This window comes from Rhizophagus irregularis, chromosome 1, assembly GCF_026210795.1.
Source record: "Rhizophagus irregularis chromosome 1, complete sequence".
Lineage (NCBI taxonomy): Eukaryota > Fungi > Glomeromycota > Glomeromycetes > Glomerales > Glomeraceae > Rhizophagus > Rhizophagus irregularis.
In genome coordinates, this window is record NC_089429.1 from 2,618,534 (window position 1) to 2,637,751 (window position 19,218).

At 28.2% G+C, this 19,218-nt stretch overlaps 5 protein-coding genes across 5 annotated transcripts; 1 reads left to right on the forward strand and 4 right to left on the reverse strand.

Moving 5' to 3' along the window:
- Positions 1 to 796: 796 nt before the first annotated feature.
- On the reverse strand, positions 797 to 2,626 carry OCT59_000515 (uncharacterized protein). The gene has a single exon (XM_066138885.1). It carries the CDS (start codon positions 2,616 to 2,618, stop codon positions 891 to 893), a length of 1,728 nt encoding a protein of 575 aa, XP_065988336.1. The 5' UTR covers positions 2,619 to 2,626; the 3' UTR covers positions 797 to 890.
- A 2,830-nt stretch (positions 2,627 to 5,456) lies between these two features.
- On the reverse strand, positions 5,457 to 7,525 carry OCT59_000516 (uncharacterized protein; the record flags this gene model as incomplete). Its single annotated transcript, XM_066138886.1, has 8 exons — positions 7,409 to 7,525; positions 6,846 to 7,331; positions 6,576 to 6,761; positions 6,357 to 6,489; positions 6,162 to 6,266; positions 5,906 to 6,082; positions 5,712 to 5,812; positions 5,457 to 5,606 (listed from the first exon to the last, which is right to left on the reverse strand). Exons 1-8 carry the CDS (start codon positions 7,514 to 7,516, stop codon positions 5,457 to 5,459), a joined length of 1,446 nt encoding a protein of 481 aa, XP_065988337.1. The 5' UTR covers positions 7,517 to 7,525.
- A 265-nt stretch (positions 7,526 to 7,790) lies between these two features.
- Positions 7,791 to 8,768, reverse strand: OCT59_000517 (uncharacterized protein; the record flags this gene model as incomplete). The annotated part of the gene is made up of 1 exon (XM_025318328.2): positions 7,791 to 8,768. One exon carries the CDS (start codon positions 8,766 to 8,768, stop codon positions 7,902 to 7,904), a length of 867 nt encoding a protein of 288 aa, XP_025176431.1. The 3' UTR covers positions 7,791 to 7,901.
- A 262-nt stretch (positions 8,769 to 9,030) lies between these two features.
- Positions 9,031 to 10,226, reverse strand: OCT59_000518 (uncharacterized protein; the record flags this gene model as incomplete). The annotated part of the gene is made up of 1 exon (XM_025318329.2): positions 9,031 to 10,226. The coding sequence occupies exon 1, from the start codon at positions 9,928 to 9,930 to the stop codon at positions 9,031 to 9,033; it is 900 nt and encodes a 299-aa protein (XP_025176432.1). The 5' UTR covers positions 9,931 to 10,226.
- Positions 10,227 to 11,186: 960 nt separating this feature from the next.
- On the forward strand, positions 11,187 to 19,095 carry OCT59_000519 (uncharacterized protein; the record flags this gene model as incomplete). Its single annotated transcript, XM_066138887.1, has 5 exons — positions 11,187 to 11,232; positions 11,351 to 11,572; positions 11,709 to 12,051; positions 12,130 to 12,409; positions 12,484 to 19,095. The coding sequence occupies 5 exons, from the start codon at positions 11,187 to 11,189 to the stop codon at positions 19,093 to 19,095; spliced, it is 7,503 nt and encodes a 2,500-aa protein (XP_065988338.1).
- Positions 19,096 to 19,218: the final 123 nt, after the last annotated feature.

Sequence of the window (19,218 nt, forward strand, 5' to 3'; positions counted from 1 at the left end):
ACTCCAATCCAGTCGAATAAAAACTGCTTAAATTTGAGAAAGAAGACAGAAAAGCAAGCGAAATCAAAGACTATATATACTGTATATATAGGAAAGGAAATGAAGATTTGAAAAAGGAAGGTAAGAATAGATCACGTGACCTGCCGTTTAGTACTAAAGACCGGGATTAGATATAATGGAAACCTCATTTTAAAAACTGAATAGGATTAAAGGAATAAAGGATAATGGCGGAGAAAAAGAACCATTTTGCAGCACATAGGTCAGGTGAGTAGTTAGGACCTATGAAGAGAACAAAGTATCCGGTGGAAGAAAAAACTTTCCTGTTTCTTTTAAAATTAGTTAATCTTCTAATTTAGTTCTGGAAATGTAAACATATACCTGCACTGGAGTAAGTTTTTATAAATCAATAAAAGCGTGTACTTATGAGGGAAAAATCCATCAGATAAAATCCATCAGGTGATCAGGACCTGGTACGTTTTTGAAAAATAAGAAAATATTTTGAACAAAATCTAGATTACATTCAAACCACTAATAAATTCACCATATCGTAGATTGAATAAAGAAATTTAGCACCAGGGATTGTTTATTATAGTTTCATTTCAACACACATTGCATTTGTATCTTCTAATTACAGCAACTTTCTAAATGCATTTGCAACATCACGCTATCATCTTTGGCAAAAATTAAAAAGATTGCCTGCTGGTGCACATAAAAAAAAAAAGTAAGAATTTTTTTTCTTTCTAATTGAACTTCAATAATACTTTTTAATTGTTATTTATACATGAATTAACATCAATTTAAAGATTAAGAAATTTCTCTTTATTTGTATATATATATATAATACATTTGTATTCTACCTAATATTTAACATTACTGACACTGAAAGGTAACTAATACATTTCTTTTATAAAGTTGTAACAATCAATTTTTAGCTCATAATAATTTAAAACCTTAATATTATGTAATTCAAATTCCTTCACTTCATCTTTTAAAGAAAACAAATCTTCATCCTCTCTAAGGAAAGCTCCTACAATAGCTAAATATTCAACTCTCTTACTTTTCATGATATATTTCTTTATGTATGGTAAAATATCTTCACATTCTTCATATATTCTATTTCTAATTAATAATTTCTTAATAAAGGTATTTTGAGAAGATTTCAAGAATACTTCAAAATCACTTGCATTGATCATAAGAGTCAAACTTAAATATTCTAATTGAGGAGGAAGAAATTGTCCTAATTTTAATAATACATTTGAACTAAGTACATTATCATCATAATCATAACTAAAAAACCTATTGACACCAATACTAATAGTAAGATAACTAAGATTTTGTTTGAAATTTTCAATTAAATCAAATGCTATATTTATATTTTGTTTATTAAATCCAGGTAAATCAAAAAATTTAACCTTTGTACAATAATTTTTAATTAATTCAAGTAATTGTTGATTTGGTTCATTTACCAATGTATTAAATCCAAAATTTTCTAAATAATCTCCAGATTTTTGTAATAATGATCTTAATGATTCAAATTGATAGATTTTATCTATAAATAAAGATTTTAATTTAAATGGTTTAGTTAAGTTATTAATTTGTTTAGTAAAATTAGAATCTAAAGAATAACAATAAAGAATATGAATAGATTCTAAAACATTTAAATGTTCAAGAACTTCTTTTAAGATAATTACATTTTTAAAATCAACATAATAAAATATAATTAATCTTAAAGTATTTGAACAAATAGAATTTTTTAATGATAATAATGAATGATATAAAGGAAAATTATTAAAACCAAACAAAATTTTTTTGAGATTTTGTTGTGAATTAATTATTTGTGATAAATGTTTATCAACTAATGTATTATCATCAATAAATGTTGAAAATAAAAAATATAATGACGAAATATCTTTACAATTAGAATATAAAAATTTTAAAAAAGGGTTGATGTTCACAATCTCTGTACCATAATTAAGTTCAAGATTTTTAATATTGCAAATAAAATTTGGATTTTGTAAAATTAATTCAAAAGAATCATTAAAATAATGAAAATCTTTATCAGCAATCATACTAATTTCAAAAGTATGTAATTTTACTTTATTTCCTATAAATCTTTTTAATAATGACTTATAAATTAATCTCTTAAGATTCCAATATTGGTCAGAATTTGAAAATGGTAATAAATTTGTATTTTGTATAAAATAGCTTGAAGGTTGTTTCTCGGCTGTTAAAGTTCTAACAACCCATTTTTCAATTGAATGAAGAATTTTCCATGTATTCAAACGTTTAATAAAACTAGAATAATTGAACAATGTACTTGAAGGAAATAAATCTTTATTAATTCCATATTCTTTTAAATTTGTTTTTTCTTCTTCATTTAAATTAAATAAGTAAATTTGGATAAAATCACATTTTTTATTGTAACTATCAGTGATAAGGTGATGATTTTTAGAAGCAGATGAAAATGGATCTTTCCATAATAATGGAATTGCAAAACGACACAGTAATCTATTAACTAGAATACATGAGTATAAGGTTTTGTAATCATTCTGAAAATAATGTATAATTTCGTTTATTAATTCGGGTAAATCTCCTGAAAATATTTTTGAACATGCCATAATTTGTAAAAAAAAGGAAGAAGCGAAGAGAAAAAAAAAGGGAGGAAGGGAGGGAGGAATTCGGTCAACAATTGTATCCATATTTTCAGAAAAAGTTAACTCCGGTTGCACAGATTCATTATGTCGATCATGAATGTATGAGTGTATGAAAATCAGTGTCAAACAAATAAGTCGATGAAACTGTAATACTACGGTAATTGGCGTAGTTGTTGGTCAATTATTTCGGACATTTGTCTCTGTTTTATCTGACGTAAGATGTTGGTCAGCACTATAATTCTGGCACATTATATTTCAATGAGATCACATGAATTATAAGATCACATGACTTAATCTTCAATCAACTATATAATAAGTATAATAAGTCTATACCACTTTTTTTAGTTGATTATAACTTCTAAATTACTATTTTATTTTAAACCCCTCCGGCAATTAACCCTTATACAGTATACAGTACTTTTATTATTTCATTACAAATCTATTATTATTAATTATTGGCTAATACCTATTGATCTACTATTCTACTTATCGACATAGCCCTTTCTATTACATCCCTTATCGGTTACACCATTGATGCTTTTCATCCTTCCTACGATATTAATACACGTAACATTCGTACATTTCTTTACAATATCACCGTTTTCCGCTTAGCAACTATTTTTTTTTTTGCAATGTATGCATTCTTATTCTCATGGTAATTCTCACCGCATCATTATTATTTAATCTATATAATACATTTTTCGCGTGGTGTTCAACTTGCCTTTTCATATATATATCTTAATCATACAGTGCATAATATTATCTGGCGTACTTATTGTTTGTTTACCTTTTGTTTGAGTAAAAGAACATTGGAATTGTAAATTGTAATATGTCATATCACCATATTTATTTTGTTTATTTTTAAACTAGTAATGATATTTCAAGCTGAATTGAATTATATTTATCGGATAGGGAAATAGAGAGCCCAATACTGCGGTAACCAATAGGAATTATTGTTATCAATATTGATTTATGTTCATAAAAATATCGATCAAAGGTAGTTTATTTATCTGAAAGCATGATCTTGGACGTCTGCATAATAATTTATTAATCTATTCAGTTAATATATAGTACAGTATTTTTACCTGTAAAATTTTATATTTGTGATATTTTAAAATCTAAATTATGTAATGCGTCAAAAATATCAAAGATGTTTGGGTCGCACTCATTTCACCGATAATCATTTCACCTCACCTGCCGACAAACGTTTCACCGAAAGGGTCATTCCGACAAACAAACGTTTCGCCGACGATCACCACAAGGGGAATTTACGATTAGAGTTAGGGTTATGTAAGGAAATTAGGGTTAAGATTAGAGTTTGAATAAAATGGTCCTGTCGGTGAATGATTGTCGGTGAAATTGTCGGTGAAATGAGCAGACCTGTTATGTACTGTATGTAAATCTTATTATGCATTAGGAGAATTGCAACGGTTGTAAATTTTTAAAGGATTATGTTATTTGATCTTCTAAATAGTCATGAATCATTTAAAAGATATATTTTTCGAATAAAATACGTCAATAGTATTATTGAACTGATCGAAGATATTGATGGATACAACTGCAAAAAAACTCTCTCCCGTTCATAATATTACAATATTTTAACAACTATTAGTTTCGTATTTTTTCGTCATTTTTATAAACAAATTTAAGATATTAAACCACAGTTATGTCCTCCTACGACTAGGACTACTCGTAGTAAGACCCAGCAGGTACAGCTGACGAAGACACGGGAGAAACCATGGATTTATTATAAGAAAAATTTGACACATATTGCCACAATAAGATCACAAGGCAGCGTAATCATTCAGTTTTATCAAATTCTAATCGTTCCGTCTATGGAGATATTCAATTGTGGTGGTATTATAAAGATCTCTATTGACGATACTAAAAATTACTATACGAATGTCTGAAGAAGAACTTCGTACAAAGACTTACATATATGACCACTTTATATTACCACAAAATGTGTAAAAGTCAACATTGAAGAGAGATATATTTTTTAATGTTCACAGTTCGATATAAACATTATCAAAACATTTGGTCTGACTATTGAATAATAATTATAAAACCATCTTACAGAAAGTAGAACCTGGCATTTGAAATTGACATTCCTGAACAAATAAATTAATTAAGAATCAATATCAATGAGCATGGAATGGATAGTGCATTTAAATAAATTTCATATATTAAAGCGTCCATCCGTGGATCACATAGGTAAAATTTTATAAGAGACGGAATCTTTTGATAATGATCTAGAATGTCTATAATTATGATGAACGGGTGTAATTATCATGATCATGATGTTGCTAAGAAAATTTGAGAGATTGTTCTTTCTTGGCCTTATAGACTATACATGCATTATAATTATTCGTGTAGAACATTAAACTTAGGTTCGGGTTCATATTTTGATGAATCGTCAGATCCAAATCTCTTTTACGTTAAAATCTGATTCCCGACAATCATTTTAACATAAAAACAAATCGATAATCTAATAAAGTTTTTATTTTAATATATAACGATAATACATTTCAACAATGTAACTTCGATTATCAAATCAAATAAACCATTTGATATCGATCTAATTTAGAAATATAATATTTCGTACCTTCTCATATTTTCTTATTCACAAAGAAATTCTAAATCTTTATTATTATCTAAAATAAAATATTCTATAATTTTTTCTAATATTAATAAAAGTGATTTTTTATTCTCTCAATAAATAAAATTAAAATTAAACACAAAATAAAATAAATAAACAAATGAAAGAAGAAAAAAAAATTTAAAGAAATCAACTCTTCCCTTTTATAATTTTAATCTCAATCCAAGTTTCTTTAATAATATACTAAAAGAAATAATTATAAACATATATCCAATAATTATAATTTCGGCAACTAAACTTGAAGTATAAATTGTTCTTATAGAAAGATTAATAAATCCTGTTAAAAGGTTTGCCTATGCGTTTATATTATTATTTTAAATAATAATAAAATTAATATAAAAGTATAATATTTTTTTTTAAAGAAAAAAAATAATTATTATATAATATATATTACTTACCACGAGAAATATGAGTAATCCGTTAGAGTTTATAGCTTCAGCTAAATTAGGTACGGTCTTTTCATATGATTTCCAATAATTTTTAAAATAATACAATTCAACTGATTGAAATAATGAAAGATACGTTATATTAAAAGAAGCTACCCAAAATACATAACTTAAATTTGCCATTTGTCTTGATACTTTTATATTACATAATGTTACAATTAAGAAACCTAACCAAAATAGTATTGACCAAGAGAATAATATCATTACTAATTTTTTTGGTTTTGGTTTTTTTGTTTGACGATTTGGTCTAAGTGTATAATATGGATCTAATGGTAAAATATAATGCCCTATGTCTAACGCAAATAAAAATATTGATAAATATCCTAAAATAAAAAAAAATTTTTTATTAGATAATTTAAAATAAAATTCAATCACAACCATAATAACCACAGTTTGACATACCCCAAAAACTAAATATTCCTTCCTTATTCGCACTGATAAGATTCGTTCGAGGTGCATGTTGAATATAATCTTCAAGTCCAAATTCCCAAAGCGCAATTTGATAGACTGTAAAAAAGAAAGAAAAGAATTTACTAATGAATTCAGGCTTTAAATAAAAGAACGTAAAAAATATATATATAAATATATGACACATACAAACGGCAATAAATAGTCCCACTATTGAAAATCTCGTATATTTTTGTAAGGCACGACAAAGAGTAACAAATATGGGAAGAAATCCAAGTGTAAAAAAGAAATTCCAATGTACTCCATATTCTGTAACATGTTCCTATCCCATAAAAAAAATTAAATAAATAAATTAAATTAAACTAAAAAATATATACATAAATTAAGAACATCAAATTTTAATATTACCTGATAATCGACTCCTTTAACCATAATTAATCTTATAAATCCAAGTAATAAAAGTGGAAAGGCTTGTTTTACAGCCTTAAATAATTGCCCTTTAAGTGATTTAAATCTATTTTCAGGTTTCTTTAAGAATGGTCTCGCAGCAACAATACCTGAAGAAAATACAAAAGACCCGACCCCCAAATCCATCTGTTCTCAATGGTGAATAAATGAAGAATATTATTATGACGTGATTGTAGACTCTAGATAAAGAATGCAAAATTTATTTCTTACCAAAGAAGTTCCAAATGTTTCAACCTTTGCAAATCTTCTCGGAAAAACAAAAAAATCAACTGCTAAAATTGATATGCAAGTTAAAATCATCATGCTGGCTCTATAAATACTAAGAAAAGGTTTTATTTGACTCCTTTCTATCTTGATTTTAGAATTTTCATCGTCATCTAGTCCCTCTTTAATAATTAACCCTTCTAATCCATCTTTTTCTTCCTCATCATCTGATCCCTTTTCCCATTTACTCCTTTTTTTTAATTTTTCTTGTTCCTCTATACTTGGTTTTGGTGCAAATTTATAATTAACGAAAATCGACAAAGAAAGGAATAGTGCATTTATAAAAAAGGTGTAGGATGATAATATTGTACAAGCCAATACACTTGGCAATACTATAATTATAAATTCTAAAATTAAAGTTCCTGTATTGTTTGTTGTATAATTAAATGATTTTGTATATTTTGATAAAGCTGACCAAATGATATATGATGACTACAATAAAAAATAAAATAAAATAAATATAAATTATTGTGATTTCGTTTTGATTAATAATAACGGAAATTTCTTACTAAAAGAACTCCACAAACGGAATTAATTTCCCATGTAGAACCGCCACTATGACCAGTAACCCAATCTTCTTTTTCTTTCTTATACGCTATTTCATCAAAATCATCCATTTTATTAATACGAAAAAAAAAAAAAAATTTTCATTGAAAATCTCGTCTATTTATATATTTTTTCACGTATCACGAACTTATAATGTGTCACAACCGTCGCAACCTCAGCATTTATATGTTATTATTGGACAAAACCAATTACACGGACTTTTCCGCCATTTCCGCCAACTAAGCAATGTGCAATAAAAACCAATAATGATAACGAGAAATAAACCTTCGCGTACAAATTTAGCGATAAAATGGAATCATATATTTATATATATAGCTTGTAAGTCCTAGTTAATTGATTCCTCAATTTTATTTTTTTTTATAAAACAAAAACTACCAAGTAAATATACATACATATTAACATAAAAATAAAGGAAAAAATAACCCCAGACCCCAGTCAATTCGCGGATTCAAGATAAGGATAGTGCTCGACATCATGCTTGTTTTTATCGTTATTTAAAGGTTCAAAATTACCAAAATGGGATGAAAAAATTCCAGGTAAATAAGTTTTTAAAAATCTTTTCTGACAATTATCAAATCTATCATCGTCCTCTTCAAATTTAAAAAAAATTTCATATAGATTTGTGGGCGAAACTACAGGAAAACCTTGTACGGACTTTATTCTTTCAGCAAAAATTCTTTGAATATATTCTCCATGAGTAACGGAATATGAACAATTATGTCTATATTCTTGAATATTTAATTCTGATAAATTTCCTATAGCTAAAATATAGTCCAGATGTTTTGATAATAAAGATGATGACGCTCTATAAGACAATTTATGAAAATCTGGAGAAGTTTTAAATCTCGGTAAATTATTTAAAACAAGTTTTGATGATTCTTTATAAACAAATTTAAAATCATATTGATCAGCTAAAGCGAATGCAATGAGCGGATTCTCCATATAGTGACATTGTAAGAATTCTTCTGAGGCTCCAATTACAACAACAATTTCATATTTATCTCCAATTTCTAAGAATGAAGCAACATTTTCCCAATTTATTCGAATATATTTTCTTGGATAAAGGAACGTAAGAAGATTTTCGAACGCTGCAGCAGAAGTATCAGTTAAAGTGAGACATGATACATTATTATTGTTATCATTGTTGATATCAGATTTTGTGGCGTAAGCGAACATGTCTTCAAATACTCTTGAAGCCATAGCTAAAAAATTTTGATGAAGACGAAATACCGTGTGTTGAACAGTAACCAATATATCTCCGTCTTCATAATAATGAACTGTGCTTTGTTGAGTTTTTAACATTTTCAATAGTATGAGAGAGAAATACGTTATATTAAATTTTCAAAAAAAATATGCTAATCTATTTATAAAGTAATTTTTTAGAGTATCTAATTTGGGAATGATTTCAGAAAATCGTAACCAAAATAGCAAGTCAATTTTAAACTATTATAAATAATTAAATCATCTGATTACTCTCATGATTCTATATTCTCATGATTTTTATTACCAAGAAAAGCCAAGTAAAAAAAAAAATATTCCAAGAAATTCTCCAAGCTAATCCAATCTAATCTTTCAATTCTATGAACATATAATGCTCAGCATCTTTTTTTGATTTTTCATATTTTAATGGTTCAAAATTCCCAAAATGACTAACAAATTGTTCAGCCAAATAATCATTGAAAAATCTATAATCACATTCACTCCAAGTACCGTTAATATAATCACTCCAAAATTCCATCAAACATTTTATTATGATGCTTATTGATTTTGATGGTGATAACATAATATTATTATTATTAGTATTATTCAACATTTCATATTTTTCAAAAAAAGTTTCATACCATTTATTAATTTCTTGGTCATGTTTTGTGAGAGAACATAAAGAATGATGTTTAAAATTTTTACGCTGTTTTAAAGAACGAATTGTTGTGATAGAAATGGTGAAATCGAGATACCTCTCAAATATAGCAGATTTTGTCTTGTACGAGAGTAAAAGAAATTGAGAATTTTGACGATATTTTTGAAGTTCATTTAAGACCAATTTTGATGATTCTTTATAAACGATATTAAAATAATATCGATCAGATAATATCAAAGAAAGTAGAGGATTTTCATGAAAATGAGATTCCAAGAATTTTTCTGCGGCTTCCAGAACAGAACTGAATTCATATTTATCGCCAATTCGACAAAATTCTTCAATATTATCCCACGTGATTGAAACAAATTTTTGCGGATAAATAAATGATAAGAAATTCTCAAAGGCCAAAGATGAAGTATCCGTAATATTTATACGGGGTAGTTCATGTAATTCATCCGCCATGTACGAAGTAGCACAGGAGAACATGTCACGAAATACTTTTGATGCCATGGACAAGTAATTCTGATGAAGACAAAAGGCGGTATCTTGTACGATTAAAATGACATCTCCATCTTCATAATAATGTAAAGAACTTTTTTGAGACATCACGGAAGGTAGAAAAAAAAGAAAAGATAAATATTACTCAAATTGATGAATTTACTATTTAGTGATAAATAAATCATTAAATTTATCATACCATGAGTTTATAAATTTCTGCGCCACGGCGTAGTAAATTAATAAATTAATAATTAATGCGGTATCTGTATCTCCGGGATAAAGTTAATAATGATCATCAAATGTTTTCTTAATTTATGTGGTGGAAATCGTATGGATATATTTATATATTTTGTACTTTTGTAATTTTGTTGAATTTTACCGTTTTCAGCGTGGAATCTACAAGATAAAGGTTATTCCCTAATAAAATATTAATTCGTTTTTTAATTCGTCTACGATAAAAAGTATGAATCATCTTTTATGTAGTGTGATATTACTTTAATTTGTGTTAAGAAATGTACAAATAGCATTATGAAAAAGTGTAAAGATTGTTTGCTTTAAAGTAAACAAATCCGCATACAATAGTTAAAAATATATACATATACTTATTTTTACAAGTTTAAAGTGATCGAAGACTAACTTTTTATATTAAGTTAAACCAATCGTTTATTTGTGCATTTCAAAAAAAGACCCTTAAGTTGTTAGTACAATAAATTAAGATTGTAAAATGGTTTCTTTTTACAGAAAAAGTGTAACTTTAATTTTTCGTCTAAAAATTTTACCTTAACGAACCTTTTTTTTTTTGAAGTTTAGATCCGCTCTTTCCTGAAAAAAAAAACTTTTTTCATTCCCTATAATTATTAACCCTTTTCAAATACTTAATTATAAAATTTCGACTTCCATCTTTTTTTTTTTTTTTTTTTTTAAAAAAAAAAGTAATAATAATTTTCATTTATATAAATATATAATACATATTATTATTATTTAGTTTGTTTCTTTCTTTTAACGTTTATCCTAATATAATATTAATATATAATCGGGTTATCGCTCTTCTTCTTACACGAATACTAATTTGAAAAAGTTTTTTTTTTTTATTTTATTGGAACTTCTTTTTTTCCGTAAAAGTTGTACATATATCAATTCTTATCATTATCGTTCACAAAGCGAGCAGGCTCGTATTCATTCATACATATAATAATAATAACACAATATACATAGAAATTAATAAAAATCACAAAAAAAAGCATTTATTCATCTTATTTCATTCATTCACTCATTTGCAAGCGTTAGATAGATCATTGACTCTTAGGTTATTGTAGAGATCAAAAAGCTTCAAATTTTATCATAGCTTTAGATTCGTCTACCTAATGAATTCCTTTGAAAAAAGTCCCGAAAAAACCTCGGTACAAGTAGGTAAGGTTATCAAATTACAATATACAGTGAACTATTTCTTTTTTTATTTGCTAAACTTCTTTTTTCAAAAATATTCGATAAAAAAAAAAATTAATTAAACTAATTTTTTTTCTATAAGCACTTCGCATAAGACCTATAACAAATGAAGATACAAATTTACCGACACGCTTTCAACGTCAAGTAATTACGACATCTCCACATACTTCAAATCAAGTTATTGTACATCAAAATGATAAAAAATCACAAACATTTACCTTCGATCATGTATTTGGTCCGGAAACGATGCAACAAGAAGTATTTGATAATGCGATATTAAATTTAATAGACCAATTTTTAGAAGGTAGTAATCAAAAAATTTTTTTTTTTTCGGAAGTTTCCAAGGGAATTAAATTATTTTTTGCCGCACTTATGAAAATTAATTAATTTTTTTTATTATTTTTTAAATTATTATTATTATTTTTTTTTTAATCGTAAAGGATATAATGTAACAATTTTAGCATATGGTCAAACTTCATCAGGTAAAACACATACGATGGGAACAAATGATAATTCTTCTATATCATCAGAATCTAAAGGAATAATTCCTCGTGCTATGGAGACACTCTTCTCTCTTATGAATTTTTCCCAATATAAAATGAGACAATTTACAATCAAAGTTTCATTCGTTGAAATTTATAATGAAGAATTAATTGATTTATTGGGTGAACAAAATGTTGATGGAGAAAGGCCTCAAGTAATGATTCGAGAAGATTCAAAGGGAAACATTCTTTGGAGTGGATTACAAGAAATAAAAGTTAATAATGTCGAAGAAGTTATGACGTGAGTACAATGATCTTTCTTTTTTTTTAAAAAAAAAAGTAATTTATCTAAAAAATTTCATATTCCCACATTATATAGTACTCTAGCCCGTGGATCTTTAAATAGACAAGTTGGTTCTACGGACATGAACTCACAATCTTCTAGATCACACGCTATATTTTCAGTTGTCATGTCACAACAACAGAAATCATTAAGTTCACCAATGTCTCCAACTAATAGTAATTCTGGAACACCACGAATGAATGGATCTCGTCCTCCATCAAGAACACAACAAAGGATGAGTAAACGTTTAGATGATGTTGAAAATATGACAATAACGAGTAAATTCAATTTTGTGGATTTGGCGGGTAGTGAACGAGTAAGTTGCTTAGATATAATTTATATTATTATAATGATCATTATATATTTAATATATATGTTTTTTTTTTGTAGCTGAAACGTACTTCCGCAGTTGGAGATCGTGCGAAAGAGGGTATTTCGATTAATTCGGGTTTATTAGCTTTGGGAAATGTAATATCTGCCTTAGGAGATCCTAATAAAGCAAAACACACTACACATGTACCATACAGAGATTCTAAACTTACTCGTCTATTACAAGATTCTCTTGGTGGTAATGCACGCACATTGATGATCGCATGCGTTTCACCAACCGAGTATAACTTAAATGAAACTATAAATACACTTAAATATGCTAATCGAGCACGTAATATTAAAAATTCAGCAACTATAAATCAAGAAGAAACGGGATGGAATGATTTAGAACATTTACAATCTTTAGTGATGAAACTTAGATCAGAAATTAAATCTTTAAAATCTAATTCGGAAAATTTTTATGATGATACGTACGCGATTGAATCCGGTCGAAGTACTCCAATTAATTTTCAAAGAGGAGATAGTTCTAAAAGATCATCTCTTAATAATGTTGAAACAAAAAGTTCTTCAAAAAAGAACAAGGATATTGATTTATTAGAAGACCAACTTCGAGATTTGCAACGTTCTTATTCCGAACTATCACAAAGATATGCCATGACAAGTGCCGAACTTGCTTTACATCAAGATATCGATTTAACAAAACCCAATAATGGACAATCATCAAATCAATTGGACGTTATCAAAGAGGAAGAAGAAGATTTGTCATCATCTGCTGAATTTCGAAAAGCTGTAGAACCTATAATTGAAGAATATGAAAAATCTATTACTTCACTTGAAAGTCAGCTTGCCTTATCACGTGCTGCCGCAAGTCATACCGAAACCATCATGCAAGAACAAGAGGGTAAATTAGAATACGCTGAACAAATTAATGATCAGAACTTTAATTTAATAAACGATCTTAGGGGTAAAGTTGCAAATTTTAGTCAACGTGAAACTGTGAATGAACAATATATTAAAGAGCTTGAATTCCGGCTTGAAAATTATACCAAAGAACAAAATAAGGATCAAGAAAAGATCAATGAATTAAAAAATATTATTTCTCAATTGAAAACGAATGGAACTAATACTCAATGTTATATTACTGAACTGGAAACACGTCTTTCATCTAGTGATCAACAAGTTACAAAATTTGAGGAGACTGTTGAAAAACTTGAAATAAAGTTACAACAAAGGGAGGAAGCTTTTCTTGAGTTAGAATCAAAAATGAAATCTTCCTATACTGAAGAAGACATGAGATTATTAAGAGATGAACTTGAAGAACGTGATCATAGAATTTTGCAACTTGAAAAGAAAGTTGATGAACTAGTACATGAATTAGAATTATTAAGAAGATTAAAAGATAATGGAAGTAAAAATGACACTGATTTAACGTCACATTCTTCAACGTCGCTTAATTCAACATCCACGAATAATCAAGAAAAATTAATTATTTCAACCCTTGAAACAAAAGTAGAAGAATTACAAAAAGTAAATGAGCAAACTCTAATTGAGTTTGATGATATCAAAACTAGATATGAAGGATGTTTACAAGAAATTCATGAACTTCAAAATCAACTGATTGAGGCAAGACTGAATCATTCGGATTTATTCGATTCTTCTCCTTCTAGTCCAACAACTCCAATGTCTCCATCAACGCCATCTCCCAATTCTTTAAGAACGCCTACATTACATCGTAGGGCTATATCCTTATCAACAGAGATGAATAATAAAGAGAAGAAAGATCTTACTCATGAAGCAGTTGTTCAAAAACTTATGAAAGAAATTCAGCAACTTGAATTATTATATGATGATAAATCGAATGGTTTGGAAGTTTTTAAACAAGGATTCGCACGTTTAGAGATTACTCATCGAGAAACTTTGGAAGTTGTAGAAGAACTTCGGGAAGAAATAAAGAAACGTGATACATTAGCTCAATTGGAGGTTATGTCAGTAATTACGCATAATAATGGTGATATAAATGAAATAGCTGAAATTGATGAAAATGAAATAATAAAACGTCTACGTGAAGAGGTAGAAAATCTTCGAGAAGAACAAAAATGTGTGCTTGAATCTATTTCTGAACGTGAAAAAGAAATTCGTGAAAAAGGTATCCAAGTTGTAAAATTAGTATCAAATATCCGTGAACTTCGCGAGAAATTATGTCTAATAATTGAAGAGGATCAAAAGAAAACAGATGAAAACAACGAAGAAAATAAAAACCTTATTAACGAATTACAAACTAAAGTTAAATATTTGGAACAGCAACTTGAAAAAGCACAAGAAGAACATAAACAAAATGATTCCTCAGAAAAGTCAGAAAATAATCAAGAGCCTCAACAGAAACCGGAAGAGGAAGCTGATGAAGAGATTATTGCTCTTAAATTAAAGGTAGAAAAACTCCAAGCTGAAATTGAAGCAAAGAGCCATACAATCGCGGTCCTTTTACTACCAACTGTTGAATTACAAGATAAAATTCGTAATTTAGAAATTGAACTTCATGAAGTTAGACAGATTCATCGCAAAGCTCTTGAGGAGAAGAATAGCATAGTAATAACCAATTCTGAAATGACTAAGGAAAATGAAATTATAACCCCAGATGAAAACATTAAAGAATTAGAAGATAAAATTCAAAAACTTGAAAGTCAGTTAACAAAAGCCAAAGAAGCACAATATTTACGAACTTCACGAATTACAATGAAACCCACACGAATAGCTCTTGAGAATCTTCAAGAAAACCTTTCAATACAAAATGAACAAAAATTAATGATAGAGTTGCAATCTGAACTTGATAAACTTAAGTCGGATATTAAAGAGAAATATGAACTTATTGAAACTTTGAAAAAAGATTTAGTTGATAAAGACGTTATACAACAAAAATTAAGTGAAAAGGAAGCTGAAGCATCATCATTAAGATTACAGCTTTCTGAGATTAAGAGTCGCGATGAAGAAATGCAAAAACAAATGAAACAATTTCGAATTGACATGGAGAAACTTGAAAGTAATAAAGGTACCAATGAAGCTTTACAATCCGAGTTAGAAAGCGTAAAGAAAGAACTAAGAAATTCTAAAGAAAAAGAATCTTTTGCGATAGAACGTTTGAAAATGTTGGATGCTGAAGAAACGAAAATCCGACAAGAAATGAAACGTTTACGTCATGTTGAACTTTTGCAAAAGGAAAGAATTACAGTTTTAGAATCTCGATACTCAAGACAAAGTTTTGGCCGGTTTAATGATGATGTTTTCAAATTAAAAAATGAATTAATGACATCAAAAGAAACAGAAAGTTTACAACAGAAGAAAATTATTGACCTTGAATCGAAACTTGAAAAATCAATAAAGGACTATAAATCGTTAAGGACGAAGATTGATTATGTTAAATCCAAAATATTAGCGAACCGTAATATTATTGAAAAGGAAAATCAATTAGCTAATGAAACGTCAGTTAAGACAAAAAAATTAAGAGAAGAAATTGAAAATTTACGTGCCCAAGAAACTAAAAATCTTAAAAAAATTGAAACTCTTGAAGCTCAATTAGCTCGTGCACAAAAGGACAATGATGTTACTCCACTAAAAGATGAACTATCTGAATTAAGAAAAATTAAATCTAATTTAGAGAGGACAGTTCAAAATCTAGAATCTAAGCTTTCAATAGCACAGAAAGAATCTGAAAAATTGGAAATGATTAAAGATGAGATTAAACTATTAAAAGAATTAGATTCAGATCAAAAGTCTACTATTGAACGATTACAACTTCAACTTCAAGAAACGACTCTTTCCAAAGATTCTCTTACCAAAGAATTAGATAGTGTTAGAAAAGATCTTGGTTCACAAATTTCTACATTAGAAGATGAACTTAAAGATGCGAAAGTTGAATTAAGTTTAGAAACCGAAAAATACGATTCCAGTACGAAAAAACTTGAAGATTTATCCAAAACATTGAAAGATACACAAGACGAGGGAGATAAGAAGATCAAAAAATTGGAAGGTGAAATCGAACAATTAAGAACTTCTGGACAGAAAGATATTATTACACTTCGAAATCAATTAACAAGTTCTAAACTTGAAATGGAAACACAGAATGAACTTATGGCAAAACTTGGAAAGAAGATAAAGAATATCGAAAAAGAACGAGATCAATATGTTTTACGTAATAAAGAGTTAACAGAGATTCTCGAATTTAAGGAAATAGAACAAAAAGAAGCAGTTTCAAACTTAGAATCCATCATAAGAAATCTTCAAATGCAACTCGTTGAAGCAGAGAATGCATCACAAATTGATATGAAAACAATCAAAAGACTTAGGGATAAACTTGCTACAGTCGAAGCACAATTGAAAAGGGCAAAAGTTACAGATCAAAAACGTACTCAAGTAATAAGTGAACTTGAAAGTAATTTAAAGGAAATAAATTGTACTTTGATTGAAAAAGAACAAACATTGTCTACACAAAATGCCCTTATTCAAGAGCTAGAAGAGACTGTTCAAAAGATTCAAGCTAAGCTTGAAAATGCAAAAAAGTCTAAAGATACTGAATACGAACGTGTTAAAGAATTAGAGTTGAAACTTGATGAATTTAAAATTAAATATGAAGGAAGTAATTTAGACGAACTTAATGATAATTTGAACAAAATTAAGAATGAGCTTGAAAAAGTTAGAAATTCTGAAGCTGAAAAAACAGAACTAGTTAAATCACTTGAATCACAACTCAAAGAAGCAATAATTAATAGGGATCAGGAAATTTCTAAACTTCAGGAAGCAACTGCTGAAATTGAAGTTCTTAAGAAACAATATGAACAATTAAAAAATCAAATTAGTGAAAATGATGATTCATCTTTACAAAATAATAATACAGATAATTCTAGTATAATTGAAAATTTAACAAATCAGCTTAAAGAGGCTAGAAATGAATCAAAAATGCATCGCGAACGTGTTGAAGAATTAGAAAATATAACAAAACAACTTGAATCCGATAAATCAGATCAAATGAAAACGAATGAAAATTTATTACAACAAGTCGAACAACTTCAAAAGGAACTAGGTTCTCTAGCGGAAGAATTTTCTGATCCTAACACAAAACATGAAGACGCTGATGTGCTTTCAAATGAACAAAAGAAACCGGAAAATGACACAAATAAAACAAAATCAAGACGTTCAATAATTTTTAACAGGAATTTATCTCTCAAAAAATCAAAAAACAAAGATGATGAATCATCTAATTTAGCATTTGCAAAATTAACTGAAGTTAATAATAGTCTACGTAAAACCAATGAAAATCTTACATCAAAAATTATACAAGCTCAAACTCGAATGAATGCCTTAAGTGAAAAGATTAAACATTTGGAAAGTGAGCTTATGAGTATCAAACTTTTCGAAAATGATGCTTCTAATAGCGATGGATCAGTCAAAAATCTTAAAGAAAAGATCCGAGAACTTGAAGCCGAAAAAGAAGGTTTGGAACAAGCTAATTCTGTGTCTAATGAAGAACGAAGTAAACTTGATCAAAAGATAAAATCTTTGTTAGAACAATTAGAGTCAGTAGGAAAAGGTGGAAATGAAACCGCTTTACAACTTTCCGCATTAAATAACAAAATAATTGAACTTGAAAATGAAGTATCTAGTCTAAAACAACAATCTACAACAAACACAACAGAAATGGAAAAAGAAATTTCAAAATTATTGGAAATTAATGATAAATTAGGAAAAGAAGTTCAAAAAAATGAAATCAAGAATACCGTAAAGCGCAATTCAATGCCAACTCAAGAATCGGAACCAACCTCCCCTACACGTCCAAGAACCACAAGCCTTGACGGTTCATTACAAACAAAACTGTTGCAACAAGAAAATGCTATTATGGAACAAGAAAATCTTATTAAAATTCTTAGAGAGAAAATATTTGAACTTGAAACTCGCACAGATGATGATTCATCATATGATGCATCTTCAAACAGTGGAATGCTTGATCTTGACGCTGTCGGTGCCGTTGGTGGTTTCCGCAGATCGGCATCAAATCTTTCAGAAACTGCGAAGAAAAAGAATAAAAAATCAAACGTTGCTTCAGTTGCGAATTATCCAATGACTCCTCCACCAACACCGCCACCATCTCATTCTTTATCATCGTTACTAATGGCAAATTCACCAACAAGTCCAGGTTCAAGGTCACCCACACATGGATTTGGCGCACTTAGTCCACCTCCAAGAAATTTTAACTCGCCTACACCTGGCTTTGACATTAATAATGCTCAGCCGGCAGAACTTGTGCAAGAGATTCAAAAATTACATAGAAAAATTGTCAAGATAGAAGGTGATAATATCGAAAACAGCGATCACATCGGAAATCTAGAGAGTTCATTGAAGGAAAATGAAACAAATCTACGCGTTGCAAAACAACAATTGCAAATATTGCAGCGCGAAAAGACAGATCTTTTAGATCAAATAAAGAAATTGAGATCACAACTGGATGAGGCCACCGCATTATTTGAAAATGCGAAATCATCTGTACAAGAAGAAAAGAAAGTTATAGAAAATGTATTGGAAGAAGAAAGAAGAGCAAAAGAAAACGCTGAAAAAGCGAGACGGCAGCTTGAAAACCAAATGGAAGAACTTATGGCTAAGAGAAGCAAATTCATGTGCTTCTGAAATTATTATATTCTTTATTATAATTTTATTTTTTTTTTAAAAAAAAAGAAAAAAATTTTTATTAATTGATAATTCATTCTTAGGATTTTTCTTTTTTTAGTAATTAATATAAACAATAATTTA